General features: G+C 41.9%; 1 protein-coding gene across 6 annotated transcripts in view; it reads right to left on the bottom strand.

Moving 5' to 3' along the window:
• The window catches only part of TBCD (tubulin folding cofactor D), a 292,421-nt gene that overhangs the window by 127,689 nt on the left and 136,795 nt on the right, over nucleotides 1-27,937 (bottom strand). For all 6 annotated transcript variants that reach the window (XR_006275752.1, XM_038372287.2, XM_043497516.1 and 3 more), the window contains exons 17-18: nucleotides 14,853-14,882; nucleotides 7,268-7,353 (exon numbers count right to left, since the gene is read on the bottom strand). Coding sequence is in view for 5 of the 6 variants with exons in the window: in XM_038372287.2 (XP_038228215.1) it covers nucleotides 7,268-7,353; nucleotides 14,853-14,882 (116 nt within the window). In the remaining variant the exon portion in view is untranslated. The remainder of the gene's footprint in view (nucleotides 1-7,267; nucleotides 7,354-14,852; nucleotides 14,883-27,937) is intronic.

Genomic DNA, 27,937 nt, shown 5'->3' with positions numbered 1-27,937 from the left:
GGTGGGAATTATGGACAAATACAAAGAAGGATCAGTTGAATGAAAACAAAACAAAACACTATATAACTCAAGCAAAGGAAATGGGATCATAATAAGATGACTATAAAACATTAAAGCTGTTGTTCTGCTTTGTGGGAATTAAAAAGCAGATGTGTACAGAGTGTGTCATTTCCCCATTTGTTGTCCTGGCATTTGGTCTGTACCTCTATACTGTCTGAGTGGGCACGACACCCCACCTGGTTATATCTGTTATATTTTAAATGCATAATTCCTTGTATGATGTGTGCAACAGCCGTTCTTTTTCACCTCTCCTTACTGAGATGGAACAGGAGACTGAAACAGAGGGGGGGGGGGAAATACAGGATGGCCAAAACTGCAAAATGCTTCTGATTTTAAGATGGCACTCCACAAAGTGCAACAGTTAAAAGAAGTGTAGTCACAGAGGTAAGGGAATACTTAAATCATTATACTGCTAGGTGAGTAGGTTCAAGTCAAGATACAGTGCACATAGCAGAGCAACACATCTGAAGCAAACTAAAAAAAAAAAAAAAGCTCAATATAAAGAAGTTAATTGTCTACACTGCAATGTAAGACCGTGCTTGAGCCCAGGCTCAAGCATAGCCCCCCTTGCATCTACACTGCAAATGCCCTTACCCAGGGCTTGGACCCAGGGTCCTGCAGGGTTGGAAGGTCCAAACTTAAGTTAAGCCAGGATGTAGGGTTCAAGCCATATTGCTTTGCAGTGTAGATGCAGCCCCACTTGACTCGAGTCCCGGAAGTCAGCCAGAAAAATCCCACAATTCCATGGGACAAGTTCCTTCGTCCCCTCTATCCCAACAATCTGCCATCCACTCTATTGAAAATGAAAGACACGCTCACTTTGTGAATGGCAGCAGCTCCGGTCAGCATTAACCCATTCTCTTCTGATCACCAATCCACAAGCACACTACCATAGAGCCTCCTGGGTTTGAAATGGAGAGCGAACTGACCAAATCTTTTGCTAAGCAAGTTGCTTCAAATTTCCTGTAACATCAGAATGGGAAGCAAAGTTTTCCCACAGTGCACCATGGTCCTAGGACTAGAGCTGCCACATTTGGGGACTGGGGGAAAAGGGGATGAGGCGCTAGCGAATCTGGCATATAGTTACTATAACTCAGATCAGTGTATTGCAGCATGAAAGCCAGAGACCTAGGTTCAAGAACAGGTTAGAAAAAAGTCTTAATGTAGGGTTAAAATACAATGTAGACGCACAAGCCCACGGCTCCCTAACATGGGTCAGCTGACTCAAGTCCACTAACCCTGGGCTTACACTGCAGTGTAGACATACCCTGAATCTTGCTACGCTCTTGGTCTTGATACCTTCTGTCAGTGAGTTCCACAAATTAACTTTGTAGTGGGAAATTAATATTTCCTTGTATCAGTTTTAAATGTGTTTTCTGTTTCACTGAATGTTCCCTTACTCTTGTATTAGAAGATTAATAGGAGACCCTCTCTAATCCATCTCCTCTCTAAACTAAACAGTCCTGGTCTTTCAATCTCACTTCACAAGGAAGTCTCTGTTGTACCAGTCATTTTTATCACCTGACTTTGAAACCTCTATTTCCGTGATAGCAGTTTTTTACACGGGTTAAAAGAATTGAACATAGTATTTCAGCTAAAGTCACAACGTTGATTTACAACAGCATTTTAATTATTTAAATATCAGCAGGGTAGCCGAGTTAGCCTGTATCCACAAAAACAATGAGGAGTCCGGTGGCACCTTAAAGGCGAACAAATTTATTTGGACATAGGCTTTCGTGTGTAAAAAATCTCTCTCCAAGCATCTGAAGAAGTAAGGTTTTTACCCACAAAAGTTTATGCCCAAATAAATGTGTTAGTCTTTAAGGTGCCACCGGGCTCCTAATTATTTAAATATTATTCTCCGTCCAATTCTTTAAACAGCGTACTCTACAACATTTTGTTTGCTTTTTCAACTACTGCTGCACATTGAGTTAAGATTTTCAATGAGCTGTCCACCGTGATGCCCTGATACACTGATCATTAGTCTTTACAGTTAATATAGAAATTAAGGCTTGTCTATATGGCAAGCTACTGCACAGCAAACCAGCATGTGAATCTAGAGTACCAGCTTGCTGCACAGTAACGTCCTATGTGGACACCTCTACAGCACAGTGAAAGTCTCGGAATGCAACTTAGAGTACTATGCTTTGAAGTAGTAGCATACTAAGGGTATGTCTACACTACAAAATTAGGTCGAATTTATAGAAGTCGGTTTTGTAGAAAGCATTTTTATACAGTCGAGTGTGTGTGTCCCCACACAAATGCTCTAAGTGCATGTAGTCGGCGGACTGTGTCCACAGTACCGAGGCAACTGTCGACTTCCAGAGCTTTGCACTGTGGGTAGCTATCCCACAGTTCCCGCAGTCTCCACCGCCCATTTGAATTCTGGGTAGAAATCCCAGTGCCTGATGAGGCTAAAACATTGTCGCGGGTGGTTCTGGGTACATATCGTCAGGCCCCCGTTCCCTCCCTCCCTCCATAAAAGCAAGGGCAATCGTTTTGCACCTTTTTTCTTGAGTTACCTGTGCAGATGCCATACCACGGCAAGCATAGAGCCCGCTCAGCTAACCGTCACTGTATGTCTCCTGGGTGCTGGCGGACATGGTACTGCATTGCTACACAGCAGCAGTTTATTGCCTTTTGGCAGCAGACAGTGCAGTATGACTGGTAGCCGTTGTCGACGTAGTCCAGGGTGCTCTTTTAACCGGGCGCCTGGGCAAACATGGGAGTGACTCAGCCAGGTCATTTCCCTTGTTTCGTCTCATGGCGATTGAGTCCTACCGGCAGTGCGCTGTCTTTTAATCTGCAGCTAGCAGAAGATGATGGCCAGTAGTCATACTGCACCGTCTTCTGCCCAGCACCCAGGAGGTGACTATGGCTAGCGGTCCTACTGCACAGTCTGCTGCCAGCATGATGTATAAAGATAGATGAAGTGGCTCAAAACAAGAAATAGACCAGATTTGTTTTGTATTCGTTTTCTCCTCCCTCCCTCTGTGAAATCAACGGCCTGCTAAACCCAGTTTTGAGTTCTATCCTTGAGGCGGCCATTCAGTTTCTCGCAAAGCCACCTCCTTTGCTGATTTTAATTCCCTGTAAGCCAACCCTGTAAGCCATGTCATCAATCAGTTGCCCCTCCCTCCATCAGGGCAACAGCAGACAATCGTTCCGCGCCTTTTTTCTGTGCAGATGTCATACCACGGCAAGCATGGAGCCCGCTCAGATCACTTTGGCAATTAGGAGCACATTAAACACCACACGCATTATCCAGCAGTACATGCAGCATCAGAACCTGGCAAAGCGAAACTGGGCGAGTAGGCGATGTCAGCGCGATAACAAGAGTGATGAGGGCATGGACACAGACTTCTCTCAAAGCACGGGCCATGCCAACGTGGGCATCATGGTGCTAATGAGGCAGGTTCATGCGGTGGAACGCCGATTCTGGGCTTGGGAAACAAGCACAGACTGGTGGACCGCATAGTGTTGCAGGTCTGGGATGATTCCCAGTGGCTGCGAAACTTTCGCATGCATAAGGGCACTTTCATGGAACTTTGTGACTTTATTTCCCCTGTCCTGAGGTGCAAGAATACCAAGATGAGAGCAGCCCTCACAGTTGAGAAGTGAGTGGCAATAGCCCTGTGGAAGCTTGCAAGGCTAGACAGCTACCGGTCAGTCGGGAATCAGTTTGGAGTGGGCTAATTTACTGTGGGGGTTGCTGTGATGCAAGTAGCCAACGCATTCAAAGATCTGCTGATATCAAGGGTAGTGACCCTGGGAAATGTGCAGGTCACAGTGGATGGCTTTGCTGCAATGGGATTCCCTAACTCTGGTGGGGCCATAGACGGAACCCATATCCCTATCTTGGCACCGGAGCACCAAGCCAGTGAGTACATAAACCGCAAGGGGTACTTTTCAATAGTGCTGCAAGCACTGCTGGATTACAAGGGACGTTTCACCAACATCAACGTGGGACAGCCGGGAAAGGTACATGATGCTTGCATCTTCAGGAACTCTGGTCTGTTTCAAAAGCTGCAGGAAGGGACTTTCTTTCCAGACCAGAAAATAATGGTGGGGATGTTGAAATGCCTATAGTTATCCTTGGGGACCCAGCCTATCCCTTAATGCCATGGCTCATGAAGCCATACATAGGCAGCCTGGACAGTAGTCAGGAGCTGTTCAAATACAGGCTGAACAAGTGCAGAATGGTGGTAGAATGTGCATTTGGACGTTTAAAAGCACACTGGCGCAGTTTACTGATTCGGTTAGACCTCAGCTAAACCAATATTCCCACTGTTATTACTGCTTGCTGTGCGCTCCTCAATATCTGTGAGAGTAAGGGGGAGACATTTATGGCGGGGTGGGAGGTTGAGGCAAATTGCCTGGCGGCTCGTTATGCACAGCCAGACACCAGGGCGGTTAGAAGAGCACAGGAGGGTGCGGTGCGCAACAGAGAAGCTTTGAAAACCAGTTTCATGATTGGCCAGGCTACGGTGTAAAAGTTCTGTTTGTTTCTCCTTGATGAAACCCCCCCGCCCCTGGTTCACTCTACTTCCCTGTAACCTAATCACCCTCCCCACCTCCCTTCGATCACCGCTTGCAGAGGCAATAAAGTCATTGTTGCTTCACATTCTTGCATTCTTTATTAATTCATCACACAAACAGGGGGATAATTACCAAGGTAGCCCACAAGGGGTGGTGGAGGGGGGAAGGACAAGGCCACACAGCACTGTAAAAGTTTAAAACTTACTCAATGCCAGCCTTCTGTTACTTGGGCAATCCTCTGAGGTGGAGTGGCTGGGTGGCCAGAGGCCCCCCCACCGCGTTCTTGAGCGTCTGGGTGAGGAGACTATGGAACTTGGGGAGGAGGACGGTTGGTTACACAGGGGCTGTAGCGGTGGTCTGTGCTCCTGCTGCCTTTCATGCAGCTCAACCATATGCTGGAGCATATTAGTTTGATCCTCCAGCAGCCTCAGCATTGAATCCTGCCTCCTCTCATCACGCTGCCACCACCTTTCAGCTTCAGCCCTCTCTTCAGCCCGCCACCTCTCCTCCCGGTCATATTGTGCTTTCCTGCACTCTGACATTGTCTGCCTCCATGAATTCGTCTGTGCTCTGTCAGTGTGGGAGGACAGCATGAGCTCAGAGAACATTTCATTGCGAGTGCGTTTTTTTCACCTTCTAATCTTCGCTAGCCTCTGGGAAGGAGAAGATCCTGTGATCCTTGAAACACATGCAGCTGGTGGAGAAAAAAAAAGGGACAGTGGTATTTGAAAAGACATTTTATAGAACAATGGGTACACACTTTCACAGTAAACCTTGCTATTAACATTACATACATAGCACATGTGCTTTCGTTACAAGGTCACATTTTGCCTCCCCCCACCACGTGGCTAACAGTGGGGAACATTTCTGTTCAGCCATAGGCAAACAGCCCAGCAAGAACGGGCACCTCTGAATGTCCCCTTAAGAAAAGCACCCTATTTCAACCAGGTGACCATGAATGATATCACTCTCCTGAGGAGAATACAGAGAGATAAAGAACAGATGTTGTTTGAATGCCAGCAAATATACACTGCAATGCTTTGCTCTACAATGATTCCCGAGTACGTGCTACTGGCCTGGAGTGGTAAAGTGTCCTACCATGGTGGATGGAATAAGGCTGCCCTACCCAGAAACCTTTTGCAAAGGCTTTTAAACCTTGTATAGTATTTTAAAAGGTACACTCACCAGAAGTCCTTTCTCCGCCTGGCGGGTCCGGGAGGCAGCCTTGGGTGGGTTGGGGGGTACTGGCTCCAGGACCAGGGTGAGAAACAGTTCCTGACTGTTGGGAAAACCGGTTTCTCCGCTCGTTTGCTGTGAGCTATCTACAACCTCATCATCATCGTCTTCCTCGTCCCCAAAACCTGCTTCCGTGTTGCCTCCATCTCCATTGAAAGGAGTCAAACAACACGGCTGGGGTAGTGGTGGCTGAACCCCCTAAAATGGCATGCAGCTCATCATAGAAGTGGCATGTTTGGGGCTCTGACCCGGAGCGGCCGTTTGCCTCTCTGGTTTTCTGGTAGGCTTGCCTCAGCTCCTTAAGTTTCACGCGGCACTGCTTTGGGTCCTGGTTATGGCCTCTGTCCTTCATGCCCTGGGAGATTTTCACAAATGTTTTGGCATTTCGAAAACTGGAACGTAGTTCTGATAGCACAGATTCCTCTCCCCATACAGCGATCAGATCCCATACCTCCTGTTCGGTCCATGCTGGAGCTCTTTTGTGATTCTGGAACTCCATCATGGTCACCTCTGCTGATGAGCTCTGCATGGTCACCTGCAGCTTGTCACACTGGCCAAACAGGAAATTGAAATTCAAAAGTTCACGGGCCTTTTCCTGTCTACCTGGTCAGTGCATCTGAGTTGAGAGTGCTGTCCAGAGCGGTCACAATGGAGCACTCTGGGATAGTTCCTGGAGGTCAATACCATCTAATTGGGTCCACAGTACCCCACATTCGACCCAGCAAAACCGATTTCACTGCTAATCCCCTTGTTGGGGGTGGAGTAAGGAAATCGATTTTAAGAGCCCTTTAAGTCGAAAAAAAGGGCTTCGTCGTGCAGGATTACATCGATTTAACTAAATTCGACCTCAACACATAGTGTAGACCAAGGTTAAGCCACAGTCCGGGACTTTCACTGCACTACAGCAGTGTCCACATACGACACTACTACACAATAAGCTGGTGCATTGTAGATTAACATGCCTGGCTTCCTCTCAGTAACTTTCCATGTAGACAAGACCTCAGTAATGATACAAATAGTTCAAATTACTCCTTTCAATGGGCATTACCTTGCATATGTCAGCAATGACTTTGTTCTCCGATCATGCCACCCTCGCACCTAGTTGTGTTAGATTCCCTCTAAGTCCCTCACAGTCTTCTCCAGTCTTGACTAACCTAAATAATTTTGGGTCACCTGCAAATTTTACCACTTTGCTTGTTATCCCCTTTTACTGATCATTAGTTAACACTGAAGAACATCAGACCTAGTTTAGAATCTTGGGCCACCTCACTCCAACTTTTGCCATGTTCTGAACATAATCTGTGTTTACAGATAGGAATAAGAAAAACAAGTTTCCTGTTTATTAAGAAAGATAATGTTATAAGGTAATATAACATAATATAAGGTAATAAAGCTCTGTTAAGTGTAGGAAAACTAATGCATGGGAACTTACCTTATATTAAGGAAACAATTAACTCTGTTACCAACAGCAAAATAATCAGCTGCAGTCAAAATGTCAATGCCATGTGGAAAAGTCCCCTATCAATATTAAGAGAAGAGAAAAAAGGATGACTGATCAAATTTTGTATTAATGGTCAACAACAGTTGAAAATATCACCTATACTAACAGGCACCACCTATACACACTAACTCCTGATTTTGTGGAAAGTATATCTACACAAGAGAGATATCGGATGTGCTGAACAGTTGACTCCACTTAAAAGAGGATGGCCAAGAGACAGAGTAAAACAATAGCAGGCAGTAAGTTTAGTAATATTAAAGTATCATTTGAAATGATTAATTTAAAATGTTTTTAAAATATATTGTGGTGTGGGTCCTCAAGTTTGGATACTTCATAATTGTATTTTTCTAGTTCATTGCCATGTTCCTTAAAAGTGCCATAATACGACTATGGACAGTGGCCAATTTCAATGGAAGCCATGTGTGTATCCGAAGTCAGAATAGAGCCCTAATTGTTTGTAGATTCACTTTGAAGGTGAAGGGGCGGCATGAGTATTTGAATTCATAATGTTTGTTTTCTTTGTTTTGTTACTCATCTTTTTCACACCATGTGTATCTATCTAGACCTATACCTCTAGCTACACTGACAACGATACAGACACTGTAACAAGATGCCCACCACTTTATAATTTAAAATTTCTCCCCTAAACAACACTGTATATCTCATATTTATCTACTTTCCCTGAAATAGGTTTATCATCTTAATCTTGGCCTGTAATGGCATCCAATTTATCCATCACTGACCAACCAAGTATTTCAGACACCACTTCCATTTGGCCTTGGAGGAGTTTCCTTGCCCCAAAAGTCACTCCCTTTGCCACCTGCATTCATTATGATTTGCTCTCATGGTAGCCTCTTCAGATTATTTCTGTCCATCAGAGACAGTTTCTGTTTTCAGGATACAGTAAACGTCTTAAATAGTAAATTATAGTGGAAAAGCTAACAGCATTTCTTTTCGTGGACCTACCTATTAACACTGCTATAAGAAATAAAGTCCCTCTATCTTCATACTGTATAAACTTCATGTGTCAAGAATGTGAAAAACTTTTTACAAGACAACACATTATTCTTAAGATACCACCCAAAATGATTCTATTACAGGAAATTTAGTAACTTGAGATGTGATCTAGGTCTCATGGCTAAAATAACACAGTGGAGAAAATATCATACAGTGACACAGAGCAGTGATATCACACAGATCAATGCATAACTTCTTAGGATTTCTATCAAACCGAAAATGCCATAGTTTTACTAAATATCATCTACATCAATCAGGGTGCGCAGTAAATACATTCATATCAGAATGTGTTTGTGCTGAAATTATTTTTAGAAAAACAGTAGGATTGGAATATCCAACAACACAGGAAGTCTTAAACACCTTCATCTATGTAAAAGGATTTATTTTTAAAAAAAATCAAAGGTGGTATTAGAAATTAGGAACAATGAGCTCAATGCTAAGAGGCACTTATTGCCTCGACAACAAACTAAACACCCTCAATTCCTGTGTCATCAATTGGAATTGAGGGAACTGCTTATCAGAGTCATGCCTAATTCCACAAAGCTAATTAACTATACCTTCCATTGTAATGAAGTGGTCACAGAGGCAGTGAGCATTATTAGAGGGAGTAGATATTTACATTTAAGACAAATTTCATTATAAACAAGAGCTTTTCCTTCAATTACTTGTTCCACACTAGCAATATTGTTACTATTACAGAAAATAACGTTGTATAAATCTTGTATATACAGACATATAAGCAGAAGCAGGTTTTCAGATCATATGAAAGGAACAATACCCAGTAAGGACAGGTAGAAAGAAAATCACCACATATAAAAAAGTAAGAATTATTTACTAGTCTCCATATTTTTTTTTATTTTTATATATATATATACACACATATATATATACACATATATATACACACACACACACACACACACACACACACACATATACACATATAATGTCATGATGTGTTTATCCATTAACTAAAGAAAGTTTTCATAAAACCCAGCAATTTTTCAACAAATTTAATTCCATAGCAGCAATCACACTTCTGATTGTGCTACGCAAATGTATTATTGCTCTTTTCAGAAGACACTCATAACATAACATATGATTATGCATGCAGTCATCAGCTGTAAATTCACTGCCAGTCATGTCTAATAGCTCAGATATTCAGAATTTTGACTGGCTGACAGCTATTTCATTTAGTATAATGGTATGATACAAAGTTATATTTCCTGATGGAGGAGACAGCATGGCCTACTCAATCTATAATTAAGGGCAAACGTAAACTAGCCAATAACCAAACACACTACACCCAGTTACAAAAGGGATAGGTCACATGATATATAAACAATGAATGCTGTGCAGAAGTAGAGGTTCTGGGAAATCTGGACAATTTCTTTGCTTTACATCCCTTCTCCATTGGAGCTACAGGAATGCAAAATAATCTAGCAAGTGTCCATTGTGTCAAAGGATTTTTAAAAAATGCACTTCAATATTAAAATTAATTTTGTTAAAAAAAGTGCCTCTACTTTGCTGTATTCTTAAATATATTCTGGGACTTTTTAAAGAAAACACCTTTCACCTTCATGGAATCTACCCTAACAGTGAACAGCAACATATTTGCTGTGGCACATACACATACACTTCTCTTACCTCCAGGATAGGACACATTACAGAGCTGATGAAGTCAGGAACAAGAAAGCAACAAAACTGCACTTTTTTTTCTCCTCATCTAATTACTAAAAGTATTAGTGCTTTGGATGGAGAAAAAGTACTTCACTTCCCGCCTACTCAGAAAAAGGATGTCTCTTGCGTCATACTATACAGAGATAAACAGATGATACAGGTGTATCTGTGGTTTGAAGTAGCCATTCTCCTAGGCAGCAAGAAATGGTTCACTACTCCTCCCACAGGAACAAGGTGAGTCACAGATATCGTTCCATTTCACTGTCAGGTTCTGTGCCCTGCTAATTTACTATTTCATTGTAAATCCCTCCAGAAATTGCCAGAACATATCCAGTATCTGTTGTCTATCTGTGCATTAGCTAAATTTGTAATGAGTTCAAATGCAGACCATATGTATCAACATATGCCTGGCAATGAAATTTTTTGGCAATAGATTAATTTGGGATTGAACCTTTTTGACTGATCTATAAACAGCCCTACAAATCTTTCATTGAATGAAAAGGTGTAGCCAAATATTCATTCAATTTGCCCACATCTTTAAAAACCAAAGAAACAATGCTAAGATTTGCAATGGAAACTTATTTTCTGGATGTGGCATACATGTAAGATGCATAAACTCTCACAGGAAAAATTGAAACTGGTTTAGTAAATTTAGTACGGGGGACATGAAAGTGTCAGATAGCATAAGCTTGTGTGTAGTTCTCTTGACCTCCCTAGTAAAAGGGTGGAATAAAGTCGACATTTTCAAAAAGGAGCATAAATGAATACTTAACCCGCAAGCCACTCTACAACAAATTGCGTGGATGTCTCGTTCTATCTGTTCAGCCTAAGTCTGTTATAATGTATTGAAAACATTAGATCTGATAGAGAATATCCTGAAATCTTGATATTATGGATAAGACAAAAATAAATGTTAGCCATTTATACAATCACTTCCATTATCAAATAAGTATGCATAATCAAAACTATCATCTCACCAAGACAAGTAAGTATTTTCTTAGCTTCAGGTGTTGACAGTTCATACACTTTTTTTTTTTTTTTTTTTTTTTAAAAAGCAGTATAGTCATCCAAAGTTCGTTGGAATTGCCTGGACACTTTTGAGAAGTCATTTAAACAAACCTGACCTATTAATGTAGATCCAGTATTTTTCAGCAGGGCTGTCTTAAAAACTACAGCATCATTGGGCTGCATCCCACCTGGTATAAGCTGAAATCATGGGGAGGTGTTTTATTGCTTTATCCAGTACCACATGACGTGGAGGGTGAACTGCTCTGCAATGACTAGACACTCTGGAGAAACAAGGAAATCATGATGTCCTCTTGTTTTACCTCAGCCCTAGTTGGGCCACCATCACAGAAGATGCCCTCCCTTGAAGCTTTCCTCCACTATTATCCTAACTTCATCTTGAAACACACATCAGTTCTGGACACATTCCTTATTGCCACCCTCCCATCACTAGGGGAGTGAACACCCAGCTGGTGTGACAGAGAATTTGGGGCAGCTGGAGTACAGAAAGCCTAACACTGAAAACTGACCTTAGAATAGGGGCCTTTTGAATAAGAACATAAGAATAGCCATACTAGGTTAGATCAGTAATTGATCTAGCCCGGTATCCTGTCCTCCAACAGTAGCCCGTGTCAGATGGATTTGCAGCCCTGACCATCTTGGCTAATAGTCACTGATAAACCTATCCTCCATGTAAAGTTCTTCTTCACACAGCACACAGTCAACCTGTGGATCTCCTTGCCTGAGGAGGTTGTGAAGGCTAGGACTATAACAGGGTTTAAAAGAGAACTAGATAAATGCATGGAGGTTAAGTCCATTAATGGCTATTAGCCAGGATGATTAAGGAATGGTGTCCCTAGCCTCTGTTTGTCAGAGGGTGGAGATAGATGGCAGGAGAGAGATCACTTATGAAATTATCTATTTCTTTGTTGAACCTAGTTATACACACACACACACACCTATATCTATATCTAAACATCCCTTGTCAACGAGTTCCACAGGTTGACTATGAGTTGTGTGAAGAAATACTTCCTTATGTTTGTTTTAAACCTGCTGCTGCCTATTAATTTAATTGGGTGACTCTTGGTTCTTGTGTTATGTGAAGGAGAAATAACACTTCCTTATTCACTTTCTCCACACCATTCATGATTTTACAGACTTCTATCATATCCCCCTTTAATTATCTCTTTTCTAAGCTGAACAGTCCCAGTCTTTTTAATCTTTCCTCATAGGGAAGCTGCTCCATACCCCTAATTATTTTGTTGCTCCTCTCTCTACTTTTTTCAATTCTAAAATAATTTTTTTGAAATAGGTTGACCAGAACTGCACACAGTAGAATAGGTGTAATATGGATTTATGTAGTGGCATTATGGCATTTTCTGTCTTATCTATCCCTTTCCTAATGGTTCCTAACTTCACCTTTTTTTTTTTTTTTTATTGCTGCTGCACAATGACCAGTCTTTTTAGGGAACTGTCTAAAATGACTCCAAGATCTCTTTCTTGAGTGGTACCAGTAATTTTAGAATCTATCATTTTTTATGTAGAGTTGGGATTATGTTTTCCAACGTGCATTACTTAGTATTTATCAACACTGAATTGCATCTACCATTTCGTTGCCCAGTCACCCAGAATTGTAAGATCCTTTTGTAACCCTTTGCAGTCAGCTTTGGACTTAACTATTTTGAGTAATTCTGTACCGCCTGCAAACTTTATCACATTACAGTTTGCCCCCTCCCAGTTTTAAAAGTCCTGGGCGCATGGCCTCCTGCCCTTTGCCCTGCCCCTCATCCCTGCTTCTGATTAAATCCAATGAAGGCAAGATGAGACCATCATTAGCTCCATGTTGTTTTGACCTTAATACAGAAGCTAACACATACCCAGTACAGTATCACATTTACACACACTATAAGGCTTTTTACACTGTCGAAGTGGCATAAAAGAAACTTAGTAAAAATGAGAATCAAGATAACACCATGCAATGAGGAAATACCATACCAATGAACACCCCAGATATCTTTTAACAAGATACTGGAAATGTGATATGGTGAGAATGCATAGTGCCAGGAGTATATTGGCACTACAAAATAGCTTAAAATCAGGTTTTTAAGCTTCTGAGCTTCTTTACCTACATGATATCACTAACACCTATATTAGTGTATGGAACACAGCTCCCTGCTCTGCTATATATGTCAGTGATGTCAGCTCTTAGAGAAGAAAAAAACATCATGAGGGCCTGAACAGATTCCTACAGATAAGAAGCTTCTCAGATCACCTTAAATGTCCTTGTTTGTTTTTTATACGTGAGACACATGATTTGCAATCTCAAAGGTTTTGTTAATGTATTTACACTATTTTAACATTATAAATGGGAAATAACTGCATGGCTAATTTTTTCTCTTTCTTCTAGACTTCAGGCAGAAACCTTAGCAGTTAGTGTATTCAGCACATAGATGAAGATGTTTTTAGTTAGTGGTTTTCAACCTGACGTCCATGGACTCCTGGAGCAGTGTTCCCTCTAATTTTTTCCATCCATCCATGTGGGGAATTAATTTTGTTATGTGCACCATATCGAGATAATGTGCGGATGTACGCCACCAGTAGAAACCAAAAACCTAGATATAATATATACTTTTAAGAAGTTACCATAGGGATAATTACTCCAGCCAGGACAGGTTGGGCATTTTAGAACTCACTACTCAAAGAATTAAATTTAAGCATAATGAAATGCATAGATCTGTCAAACAACTAAAAAAACCACACTTTGCAAGAAGTAACAACAACAATAATACAAGTATATGTTGGGAGGTGATTCTGAAAGACAGAGTGAGAGTGTGTGAAAAAGACAGACATGCATAGCCCCTTTAAGTATGCTGCCCCCACTTTAAGCATGCTGCCCTATTAAGTAGATCAGCATGTTCAGACACAGCAGCAACTGCCAGCAAGCTCCCTCTGTCCTGAGCCCTGTTGTGTCCCCCACCCCGCTCTGTGGAGATGGGATACAGGGACAGGGGGAAAGGGGAACACCCTGACATCAGTGCCTCCTGCCGCATCCCCAATCTGCACAGCAAGCCGGAGGCTCCCAGGAGCAGCTCCAAGGCAGAGGGCAGAAGCAGCATGGCAGTTTGGGGAGGGACACCTGAAGTGCACGGCACTTGATAGCCTGCTAGGCGGCCACCCAGCCATGCAGTTTAGAGGGAACTTAGCCTTGGGGGGTCCACAGACTAGGTCTAAGATTTCCAACGGGGTCTGTCCATTCAAACTTTTTTAGTGGTCCACAAATGAGAAAAGGTTGAAAACCACTGTTTAAGTCTTTTATGCCATGAAATATCTGCCTGCCAAGAGACATGGAAATAAAGCAGACTTTTCTACTTGAACAACTCATGCTTCAAAATTAACAAATTTCTTGAAAATTCAGATTATGTTTTGAGAAACTGCATGACCTACTGGACAAAGCACAGGACCAGAAGTGAGGTTCTAGTTCTAGTGCTAGCTATGCGATCAAATTGCTGTGATGCCTTGTGTAGTTCACTTAACTTACCTTAATGCAAGTTAAGGCATATTGTGTGACTTTACAACAAGGTTTTGCTTTTTAGAAGCAACTTGCTAAAAGGCTTCGGGAACTAAAGTCTGAATTAAGTTTAAAGGGGAAAAAAGTACACAAGAACCTGTGGTTCAAATGATGAAAACATGTTACATGATTGTTTTGAAACAGTGTTCCCCAAATTTGGTTGTTCTTTTACTCATTTGGTTTTAGGATTGCATGTTACAATGTATCTCTAAGAAGTCTAATGAAGAATCAGAAAAGTTACTATACCTGTCTTCCAACATTCTCCTGGAAGGCAGCCTACAGAACAGAGAGAACAAACATACAAAAATGAGTCAGTTTTCTTTTTGATAAACACCACAGAATTAATTCAAAACCAACACGCAGCAATGTAAATGACCCATGGCTTTACTTTTTAAAATAAGGTCAGCTTTGTTAGTTGAATAGGCCCTCAAGGGTTGTTTTTTGTTTTTGGTTTGTTTATTTGGGGGGGGGGGGGGGGAGATCACTGATGCTTTATGTTCTAATGCTCTTTCAAATCTGTCTGTTGCATGACAACAGTTTAAGAATGCAAGTTGACTAAAATAATCACACCCATAAGAGTAAAAAGAAAAGGAGTACTTGTGGCACCTTAGAGACTAAAATTTATTTGAGTATAAGCTTTCGTAAGCTCAAATAAATTTGTTAGTCTCTAAGGTGCCACAAGTACTCCTTTTCTTTTTGCAAATATGGACTAACACGGCTGCTACTCTGAAACCCATAAGAGTAGCCTTTGATTCCTAAGACAAGGCTTCACAGTACAATCAACAGTCAGTGCCCTTAGACAAAAGGAATCAGGATAGCTCTGTCTTGTTTATCTGCTTTGGGAAAGTTTCAGATATCTTCCATAAAGACTCTCAGGCTATGTCTACACTACAGACCTTGCAGCGGCACATCTCTATGCCAATGGTAGAGAGCTCTCTCATTGGCATAATTAGTCCACCCCCAACGAGCAGCCGTAGCTATGTCGGCAGTAGAGCATCTCCTGCCAACATAGCGCTGTCCGCACCAACGTTTCTGTCTGTAAAACTTATGTTGGTCAGGGAGGTGGAGTTTGTTTGTTTTTTTTGTTTTTCCCACACTTTTGACTGACAACAGTTTTACCAACAAAGTGCTCATGTAGACATAGCCTTAGATAATATCATGGTTATAATGCCTTTTTTATGTGATGTATAGGTTTGGAAGGATTCATTTTTATCAGTATATGTTGGCAAATATCAGTTTCAACAAACACACACAAACCAACAAAAATTTCCATCCATAATGATGGAATTTTACAGATCAACAAATTAAAAAAAAAATGATGCTTGTAAACTTAGAATTTGATTTAAGGATATTTACTTTGCATATTTTGACATGTGATCTTGACAGTTTGTGTTTTAACAGTTATAAAGGTTTAATTCTTTTAATTGCAACATCAACTGTCATTAAATAATTGTCTGACCTCCTCATTGCTTGACACACCCCATAATTTTTCACAACTGTGAAAATTTAACTATATACACAAAGAAAAAAATGCTTAAAAAGAAACATCAATATTATCCATCAAAATTATAAAAAAAAATAAAAATTTAATTCTGCCAAGCCTAGTTAAACGCAATACTTAGAGGCTGTTGAGAGCAGCATGATTGGGATTGTACTGCTTTAGCTGTTTATTCTTGAGTACTGAACACTGATATTTGAAATATTCAGGTATGAAAGCATGTTAAAATATCAGTCTCTGAGCTTGCAAAACTTGAAGGCATCTTACTTGATATACACTTCTTATGTCTGGCAATAAACAAATCATAAAGAAAAGAGAATATATGTAATTAAAGCACTACATATATATCTGCATCAATGCATTGATCAGTCTGCATCAATGTAGTCCCCCCATAGTATTTACTTTTTCCAGTATCTTCCCCCACTCCCTACCAGCTAGTCTGGAGTAGAACTGTCCCTGATATATTCTACATACAAATTTTAAAATTTCTTTTTTTAAAGGGGCAAATTTTTTTAAAAGCAAGTAGTACAAATACTGGCAGAGGTTTTCTAAATTGTTCACAAAAAAAAAGTATCACTATTGTCTGGATACTAATAACTATTCACTCATTTATGTAATGACACTATGTTTACAAACAATTTCTGGGAAAAGACAGCAGCAGCCAGCTGACAACTGATGTCCAACACAGTGGGAAATTTTTGCCAAGAACGCTGGGGCAAAAATCCCATTCTTATCAAAAACCATGGGATCTTTGGATTGCCACATCGACAGAGATCACTTGTTTCTAAGATTCCTTCCAAAAGAAACACAGAGTAAATATTGAACTCTGGAAAAATGAAAGTTTGAGTTCGCTTGCTTGGATTTGAACCTGTTACTCCTGGGGGAATTCTGCGTCAAAAAATTTAAAAATGCACACAATGTTTTAAAATTCTGCAAAAATCTCCATATATAATTTGTGAAAATAATGCGATAGAATCATGCCACTTTTAATTATTTTGGTAATTTATTTCAAAATATCTTGCAGCAAGCATTTTTGGAACAAAAAACATTACCCCAGGAGTAGAAAGTTAAAGGAACCCCACACGACAATGCAATTTCTATTTCTCCGTTATGCTTTTGTTGGGTGCCTCCATCTGCGTGTCACATGCGCCAGCTGGGCACATCTTGGGGGAAAATTCTGCCCCTCTGGTTTTTTAATTGATTCTCATTTTTTTCACCCTGCCCCCATAAGGTTACCAAGAGGTTCCCAAATACAGAACACTGCCGGGGGGGGGGAGCGGGAGCTGGGGGGGGGTACAGTTGGGGGCTCCTGAAGGGGTCTGTGTGTATTGGCATAGGGTATTCAGGAGGTATTGGGAGTGTTGGAGGGGGTGCTGGAGGTGGCTGCACAGAGCCCCTCAGCCCAGACACCCATACCTTCCCCAGAATAGTAAATATGGCAGGCGACCAGCTTGGCTTAATGGTGAAATCCTAGCGGATCTTAAACATAAAAAAGAAGCTTACAAGAAGTGGAAGGTTGGACATATGACCAGGGAAGAGTATAAAAATATTGCTCGGGCATGTAGGAAAGATATCAGGAGGGCCAAATCGCACCTGGAGCTGCAGCTAGCAAGAGATGTCAAGAGTAACAAGAAGGGTTTCTTCAGGTATGTTGGCAACAAGAAGAAAGCCAAGGAAAGTGTGGGCCCCTTACTGAATGAGGGAGGCAAGCTAGTGACAGAGGATGTGGAAAAAGCTAATGTACTCAATGCTTTTTTTGCCTCTGTTTTCACTAACAAGGTCAGCTCCCAGACTGCTGTGCTGGGCATCACAAAATGGGGAAGAGATGGCCAGCCCTCTGTAGAGATAGAGGTGGTTAGGGACTATTTAGAAAAGCTGGACGTGCACAAGTCCATGGGGCCGGACGAATTGCATCCGAGAGTGCTGAAAGAATTGGCGGCTGTGATTGCAGAGCCCTTGGCCATTATCTTTGAAAACTCGTGGCGAACGGGGGAAGTCCCGGATGACTGGAAAAAGGCTAATGTAGTGCCCATCTTTAAAAAAGGGAAGAAGGAGGATCCTGGGAACTACAGGCCAGTCAGCCTCACCTCAGTCCCTGGAAAAATCATGGAGCAGGTCCTCAAAGAATCAATCCTGAAGCACTTAGAGGAGAGGAAAGTGATCAGGAACAGTCAGCATGGATTCACCAAGGGAAGGTCATGCCTGACTAATCTAATCGCCTTTTATGATGAGATTACTGGTTCTGTGGATGAAGGGAAAGCAGTGGATGTATTGTTTCTTGACTTTAGCAAAGCTTTTGACACGGTCTCCCACAGCATTCTTGTCAGCAAGTTAAGGAAGTATGGGCCGGATGAATGCACTATAAGGTGGGTAGAAAGCTGGCTAGATTGTCGGGCTCAACGGGTAGTGATCAATGGCTCCATGTCTAGTTGGCAGCCGGTGTCAAGTGGAGTGCCCCAGGGGTCGGTCCTGGGGCCCGTTTTGTTCAATATCTTCATAAATGATCTGGAGGATGGTGTGGATTGCACTCTCAGCAAATTTGCGGATGATACTAAACTGGGAGGAGTGGTAGATACGCTGGAGGGGAGGGATAGGATACAGAAGGACCTAGACAAATTGGAGGATTGGGCCAAAAGAAATCTAATGAGGTTCAATAAGGATAAGTGCAGGGTCCTGCACTTAGGATGGAAGAATCCAATGCACCGCTACAGACTAGGGACCGAATGGCTCGGCAGCAGTTCTGCGGAAAAGGACCTAGGGGTGACAGTGGACGAGAAGCTGGATATGAGTCAGCAGTGTGCCCTTGTTGCCAAGAAGGCCAATGGCATTTTGGGATGTATAAGTAGGGGCATAGCGAGCAGATCGAGGGACGTGATCGTTCCCCTCTATTCGACACTGGTGAGGCCTCATCTGGAGTACTGTGTCCAGTTTTGGGCCCCACACTACAAGAAGGATGTGGATAAATTGGAAAGAGTACAGCGAAGGGCAACAAAAATGATTAGGGGTCTAGAGCACATGACTTATGAGGAGAGGCTGAGGGAGCTGGGATTGTTTAGTCTGCAGAAGAGAAGAATGAGGGGGGATTTGATAGCTGCTTTCAACTACCTGAAAGGGGGTTTCAAAGAGGATGGCTCTAGACTGTTCTCAATGGTAGCAGATGACAGAACGAGGAGTAATGGTCTCAAGTTGCAATGGGGGAGGTTTAGATTGGATATTAGGAAAAACTTTTTCACTAAGAGGGTGGTGAAACACTGGAATGCGTTACCTAGGGAGGTGGTAGAATCTCCTTCCTTAGAGGTTTTTAAGGTCAGGCTTGACAAAGCCCTGGCTAGGATGATTTAACTGGGACTTGGTCCTGCTTTGAGCAGGGGGTTGGACTAGATGACCTTCTGGGGTCCCTTCCAACCCTGATATTCTATGATTCTATTCTATGATTCAGAACCCAAATGCAAGCCCCTCCCAGCCCAGACCCCCGCACACCCCTGCAGAGCCCAGCCATAGGGCCAAATACCTGCAACCCCTCCCCCTAGAGATCCAGAGGCAGAAATATCCTGATGCTGGTCAAACCACGCTTGTATGCAGTTTCCTGTGGTGATTTCAGTGTTGGACTGTGCAGGGCTGATGCTGGGCAGGGACTCCATCCCCGCTGGGCAGGGCGCTCCACTCACTGTGGGGCCACGGCCCACACATCGGCTCCTTCCTTCAGGGCATGCAGGGAACCACACAGGCCAGGAACCCTCCGGCTACCCCTCTCTCCCCCCCCCACCAGTGTCCTTTATTTGTGCACTGGGAAGCCAAGCTCTGTCCAGTCCAGCAGCCCCTACTGGCGACCAGCAGCTCCTCAGCACCAATTCTTTAGAAAAAAATGAAATTCTGCACACAACATTAATTCTGTGCAAATTCTGCATTGTGCAGTGTTGCAGAATTTCCTCTGGAATAACCTATGGTTCCAAGGAATCAATGGGATGTGGTAGCAATCTAAGTGTACTGGAAAGGCCCTCGGTATAACTTCTTATAAAGCCCTGAGAGCATGTCTAGGTTACAGTGACTTTCCAGGGCAGGAACATGGGCTTAGTGCTGCCTGAAATCTTTGCACAACTGTATGTTGTAGCCCTAATACTGACAAGCTTCTTCCACCTTCAGCCTCTCCTCCAGTAGGGATGTAAATATTGTTTTAAAAAGTTAACCGTTTAAATTATTAAAATTTATCATTTAACCATTTAACCACTGGGACTGGGGCTGCTCCAACCATCCTGGGGCTGGGATTGCTCTGACCAGCTGGCCACCAGCTGGCACAGCTGGAGTTAACAGTTAGGGCGGTTAACTGGCAAGATCAATTCTTACCGGTCAACCTGTAAACCGTTTACCATTTTACATCCCTATCCTCTAGCATATCCTTTTGCCATTACCTGCAAGGAGGTCCTCAGAAGACAACATACAGAGGCCTTTCTCAATGCCTGAATCAGGATATTCTTCCTGGTCAGATACAGGGCTTTTATACACTGCTCAGGCTCTTTTCCCTGGCATAAAGGGGCTGCAACAGAGATCTGGCTCTCACTCTTAATGCCTACACCCCTAAGTGACTCAGCAATTCAATCACTGACCAACTGCATTATGATTACCTTAGGAAATGTTTCAATCGAGTAAGTGGCAAGATTATCCATAAATATACAGGACCAAATTCAGGAACAACTGAGTTTGGATATCTGTATTTTTAAGCTCTACAGTATTGATTTCAGACTGGCTGAATTTTTTTTTGTTTTATTTATAAAATATCTGCAATTCATAGAATCACAGAATATCAGGGTTGGAAGGGACATCAGGAGGTCATCTAGTCCAACCCCCTGCTCAAACCAGGACCAATCCCCAACTAAATTATTCCAGCCAGGGCTTTGTCAAGCCTGACCTTAAAAACCTCTAAGAAAGGAGATTCCATCACCTCCCTAGGTAACCCATTCCAGTGCTTCACCACCCTCCCAGTGAAAAAGTTTTTCCTAATATCCAACCTAAACCTCCCGCAGTGCAACTTGAGACCATTACTCCTTGTTCTGTCATTTGGTACTGCTGCAAACAGTCTAGACCCATCCTCTTTGGAACCCCCTTTCAGGTAGCTGAAAGCAGCTATCAAATCCCACCTCAATCTTTTCTTCTGCAAACTAAATAATCCGAGTTCCCTCAGCCTCTCCTCATAAGTCATGTGCTCCAGCCCCCTAATAATTTTTGTTGCCCTTCGCTGGACTCTTGCCAATTTTTCCACATCCTTCTTGTAGTGTGGGCCCAAAACGGGACACAGTACTCCAGATGAGGCCTCACCAATGCCAAATAGAGGGGAATGATCACGTCCCTCAACCTGCTGGCAATGCTCCTACTTATACAGCCCAAAATGCCGTGAGCCTTCTTGGCAACAAGGGCACACTAACGACAGTCATCCAGCTTCTCGGCCACTGTAACCCCTAGGTCCTTTTCTGCAGAACTGCTGCCTAGCCACTCGGTCCCTAGTCTGTAACAGTGCATGAGATTCTTTTGTCCTAAGTGCTGGACTCTGCACTTGTCCTTGTTGAACCTTATCAGATTTCTTTTGGCCCTATCCTCTAATTTGTCTCGGTTCCTCTGTATCCTATCCCTACCTTCCAGCATATCTACCACTCCGGCTGCTACTCTGAAACCTCCCAGTTATGTGTCATCTGCAAACTTGCTGATGGTGCAACCCATGCCATCCTCCAGATCGTTAAAGAAGATACTGAACAAACCCAGCCCCTGCACCGACCCTTGGGGCACTCCGCTTGATACTGGCTGCCAAGTAGATATGGAGCCATTGATTACTACCCGTTGAGCCCAACGATCTAGCCGGCTTTCTATCCACCTTACAGTCCATTCATCCAGCCGATACTTGTTTAACTTGCTGGCAAGAATACTGTGGGTGACCATATCAAAAGCTTTGCTAAAGTCAAGGAACAACAGGTCCACTGTTCTCCCCTCATCCAAAGAGCCAGTTATCTCGTCATAGAAGGCAATTAGGTTAGTCAGGCATGACTTGCCCTTGGTGAATCCATGCTGATGGTTCCTGATCACTTGCCTCTCCTCTAAATGCTTCAGAATTGATTCCTTGAGGACCTGCATCATGATTTTACCAGGGACTGAGATGAGGCTGACTGGTCTGTAGTTCCCCAGATCCTGCTCCTTCCCTTTTTTAAAGATGGGCACTACGTTAGCCTTTTTCCAGTCATCCGGGACCTCCCCCGATCGCCATGAGTTTTCAAAGATAATGGCCAATAACTTTGCAATCACATCAGCCAACTCCTTTAGCACCCTCAGATGCAGCACATCTGGCCCCATGGACTTGTGCTCATCCAGTTTTTCTAAATAGTCCTGAACCACTTCTTTCTCCACAGAGGGCTGGTCACCTCCTCCCCATGCTGTCAACAGAATACTGTCAACAGAATTCACACAAAAAGCCAAAAGAAAGAAAGGCATGTTAAACAACGATAGTCTCCAGAAGTTTATTTCAACTTTATATTCAGAAACCACCTGGCTACTACACACAATAATGCATGTACCTCATAAAATGAGCTTTATTTTTCACATCACTCGGGTCAAATTGTGTCAGCACTTCCATTAGTTAGCCCTATTTCTGGAGTTCTACAAAATTTGGGCTTAAAAATTAAAACTTGGTATAATCATCTCCCTTGGGAATTTTTTCATTTGTTTTTACTCAATATTAAAATTAAGGGGTTCAAAAAATCAGATTCTTAGATGCTTTTTTATGTTCTAACTCAATCACACCTTCCCACTGCTCAATGGAATTCTTATAGCAAGGATCCACACATGTTTATCAGCATGCAGGACTAGGGCTTAAAAAGAGATAAACATACATAGTATGGGTACATAGAGATACATATAAGTAAAGTAATCAAGGTAATGGACACACGTTATCCAGTTCCTCATCTTTTTAAAATTATCCCAGTCTCCATACCTAATTATTGTTTGTTTCCTTTTAAATATAAATCCTCTATCATTTTCTTTTTCACCTACTCTTCAATTCCCGGCTGAGCCATTCCCAATAACTAACTTGGGTATCTTTACCATCTCTTCCCCTCCAGCTTTCTTATCCCCCTACAATGGGAAAAAGAAATCAAGTTGCCATCAACCACACAGATGCTTTAATGTTCTAAATGTCTAATATCCAGTGGGGAAATCTTTAGGTCAACCTAGAAGGCAGCAGACTCCATATGGCCACCTCCGCTAAGTTCAAAACAGCTCCTGTTGCATCCTCCTCCTAAGGTGAGGGGGAGGGAAGAGCAATTTAAGATAAAAATTGGATTCCTTATGCAACAGTGATTCTAAGTAACAGTTAAATGCTCCAAGTGACCACTCTCCATAAGGTACTGATCTTAGGCTGGCAAGGATTGTTGGCATGAATCTAACTGCATGATGAGCCTTAACATGGCCTTGAAATGGTTCCACTAAGAAATAACAGAGGGCAACGCATTCAGCCAACCATTTCACACATGATCTTCTTGAACACAGTTTGATCTAATGTGTTGATGTCAAGGGAGATAAAAGGGGATGAATTAAGGGCTTTGGTAACCTTCAAATAAAAAACAGAATTATCTTCATACATCTAAAATTTTAAGTGCTTCTAAAGAATGGACATGAAGGTATTAGAAAAAAAATTGGAAGAATAGGCCACTGAGTTGGGGACAGGGGGGCACCCAAGCCACAGCCTTTTTTTTTTTTGGCCTGCCACAGCCCAGCTCATGGCAAGGGATCCAGAGACACCACAATCATTGTGTGGGGTGGGCATGGGGGTGTGGGTGGGGTGAGGTGGGGGGGGGTAAGGGGCAATAGCTACACTAACTGAAAAATTCTTCCTTCTATCTAGCAGAGTCTACGCTGTGGGTTAGGTCAGCTTAACTACATCACTCAGAGATGTGGATTTTTCACACTCCTGAGTAATGTAGCTCGGTTGACCTCACCTTTTTAACATACACCAAACACCTCTCTCACAAACAGAAGTTAATCTAATAAAAAGGTATTACCTCAACCACCTTGTGTCTCAAGAAAATATTTCTCAGCCCTGATTCCAAATTTAAAGCAGAAAATGCTAACAAACATCTAACTACAGTATACTAAAAAGCTATAATAACTATATATTTCCAATTCAAGCAATAGAGCAATCCAAACAAACAGTGAAATCAGTGGTACCAGTCCTCCCTTAAACCAACCACTGATACAAGTGGAGGAGGAGGAGACTAATTTAAAAAACATTATGCTAGGTGGTATTATCAAGCCACCAAGTTAAGCAAAAGAAATAGCCTTTTAATTACACCAAGTTAAAATTGGCAAGAAAACAACAGAAGTGGAAATACACAAGCTATGAATTGGTCATACTTTAAAAAAATTAATTCAGCACATATGATAAACGTAACACAATATTCTTAATGACCTTCAGTAGATACCATTTTTTAAATTGAAATGCATTTACAGAACACAATTAAATTTGTTTTAAGAGAGATATACGCTTCACCATATTTCCACATTTTGTATAGGGTTTCCAATTTGAATTCACACTAGTAACATACAAATCAAAACAACCCATACATAAGATACTTTCTTAAACCCACTAATTTAGATATTAAACAAATCCATTGCAATTGTGGTTCTGCCCTCAGTTTATTAAAGAAATTCAAAATCTATTTATGACAGGTTTCAGAGTAGCAGCCGTGTTAGTCTATATTCGCAAAAAGAAAAGGAGTACTTGTGGCACCTTACAGACTAACAAATTTATTTGAGCATAAGCTTTCGTGAACTACAGCTCACTTCATCGGATGCATTTGGTGGAAAAAACAGAGGGGAGATTGATATACACACACAGAGAACATGAAACAATGGGTTTATCATACACACTGTAAGGAGAGTAATCACTTAAGATAAGCCATCACCAGCAGCGGGGGGGGAAAGGAGGAAAACCTTTCATGGTGAAAAGCAAGGTAGGCTATTTCCAGCAGTTAACAAGAATATCTGAGGAACAGTGGGGGGTGGGGTGGGGTGGGGAGAAATAACATGGGGAAATAGTTTTAATTTGTGTAATGACTCATCCATTCCCAGTCTCTATTCAAGCCTAAGTTAATTGTATCCAATTTGCAAATTAATTCCAATTCAGCAGTCTCTCCTTGGCGTCTGTTTTTGAAGATTTTTTGTTGAAGGATAGACACCCTCAAGTCTGTAATCGAGTGACCGGAGAGACTGAAGTGTTCTCCAACTGGTTCTTGAATGTTATTCTTAACGTCTGATATGTGTCCATTCATTCTTTTACGTAAAGACTGTCCAGTTTGACCAATGTACATAGCAGAGGGGCATTGCTGGCACATGATGGCATATATCACATTGGTAGATGCGCAGGTGAACAAGCCTCCGATAGTGCGGCTGATGTGATTAGGCCCTATGATGGTGTCCCCTGAATAGATATGTGGACACAGTTGGCAACGGGCTTTGTTGCAAGGATAGGTTCTTGGGTTAGTGGTTCTGTTGTGTGGTGTGTGGGTACTCTTCTGGCTCTGTCAATCTGTTTCTTCACTTCAGCAGGTGGGTATTGTAGTTGTAGGAATGCATGATAGAGATCTTTTAGGTGTTTGTCTCTGTCTGAGGGGTTGGAGCAAATGCGGTTATATCGTAGAGCTTGGCTGTAGACAATGGATCGTGTGGTATGATCTGGATGAAAGCTAGAGGCATGTAGGTAGGAATAGTGGTCAGTAGGTTTCCGATATAGGGTGGTGTTTATGTGACCATCGCTTATTAGCACCGTAGTGTCAAGGAAGCGGACAGATTGACAGAGCCAGAAGAGTACCCAGAAGTCACCTACTACAGGACAGGCCCAACAAAGAAAATAACAGAACGCCACTACCCATCACCTTCAGCCCCCAACTAAAACCTCTCCAACGCATCATCAGGGATCTACAATCTATCCTGAAGGACGACCCATCACTCTCACAGATCTTGGGAGACAGGCCAGTCCTTGCTTACAGACAGTCTGAAGCAAATACTCACCAGCAACCACACACCACGCAACAGACATTACACAAAGTAAAACTATTTCCCCATGTTATTTCTCTCCCCCACCCCGCCCCCCACTGTTCCTCAGATATTCTTGTTAACTGCTGGAAATAGCCTACCTTGCTTGTCACCATGAAAGGTTTTCCTCCTTCTCCCCCCCCCCCCCCCCACTGCTGGTGATGGCTTATCTTAAAGTGATCACTCTCCTCACAGTGTGTATGATAAAACCAATTGTTTCATGTTCTCTGTGTGTGTATATCAACCTCCCCTCTGTATTTTCCACCAAATGCATCCGATTAAGTGAGCTGTAGCTCACGAAAGCTTATGCTCAAATAAATTTGTTAGTCTCTAAGGTGCCACAAGTACTCTTTTTTTTTTTTGAAAATCTATTTATGTATTTGTTTTGTTGTTGGTTTGTTTTTTGTAAAAGCTTAAAAATGCAAGAGCTTCAAGAATCTACTTGATATCAACTAGAGCATATTCATAAGGACATTTACCGCACTGGGTGACTATTTTCTACAGACTTCCTCTTAAAATAGTTTCAGTTCTCTATGAGAAGCAATTCTTTGGTGCAATGAGGAGTGCAGTTAGGGTGGGACTTAACAGACATACCGTATGCAACGTTACCCTGCAGCTATGATTACAGCACAATCTGAAGTGGGAAGGATCAGTATGATTAAAACCTTTGCAAAAGGTAGCAAAACCTTTGATTCCTTCAAATAGTGTAATCTTCGATCCAGAAACTAGCCAAAGCACAGCTCACAGAAGGTACACTTTACCATGGGTAGACAGTAGCACTGCTTTTCACACTCACCTACAAAAGCCACACCTAACCCAAGGAAGGAGATAAACAGCACACAATAAAAATGTGCCAAAGCCTTATATAATGCACTAACTGTTTAGTGATTAACCACAATAAAATCATGTTTTCAAGCTGTCTGCTAGGTATACAAGGACAGTAATAGCAGAAACAACCAAATCATTGTACTTTAATTTGTGTCCATTTGAAATACAGAAAGGTAATCCGCACTGAGCCTAATTAGTAAATATTGTTCTAGTCAGTATTAATTTTGGCACCTTAATTCACAGTCGAAGTATCAATTTTACTATTTAGACACAGAATCATAAAACTTAGAGACAAAAAAAAATCCCATTAGAGTACCAAGCACATAATCTGCAAGGACGGGGTACATACTCTGGAAAAAAAATTATTTAAACAGCTTCACTTTACCCAAGGCTTACGTGGACCAGTTCAGATGTAGAAATGGCTCTGGGAATCAATCTACAATCAACCAGCCCAAAGTGTTCTTTCAGAAAAGAATGCTAAGAATCACTTTGTTCTTGAAATTAGTTAATTAGTGGCATCAATGAATCAAGTATGAGTATGGAACAGTCATACAAAATTCTTTTTAGCAGTGCACTCAAAGAGGCAGTCAGGTTGAAAATCATTTTTATTACATATGTTATAACTAATTCTTTGGATTATTAAAACAACATTTTTAAAATTTAATTGATTTTTCACCATTTATACTACTTGTTTTTTTCCCCTATATTTCTCAGTTTGAAAAATGAAAATTAACTAATTAGTTGCTAGACAATTTCATTCTCAGTGCTTTTTCTTCATCTATGCCTGGAATAAAGAGACATTTAGTTTCATACACAGACCTTACTGTAATAATTTGTGATTTTGAAATTAGTCTAGTACAATGCACTCTATGTGGGGCAACATGTTCTGACTATACAGAAGCTAAAACTAGGGCAGCGATTGTAGCTGCCACCC

Source organism: Dermochelys coriacea, chromosome 14 (genome assembly GCF_009764565.3).
Source record: "Dermochelys coriacea isolate rDerCor1 chromosome 14, rDerCor1.pri.v4, whole genome shotgun sequence".
NCBI classification, from domain to species: Eukaryota; Metazoa; Chordata; order Testudines; family Dermochelyidae; genus Dermochelys; species Dermochelys coriacea.
The sequence above is the reverse complement of the archived record's forward strand: the minus strand, read 5'-3'. Positions and strand labels throughout refer to the sequence as shown.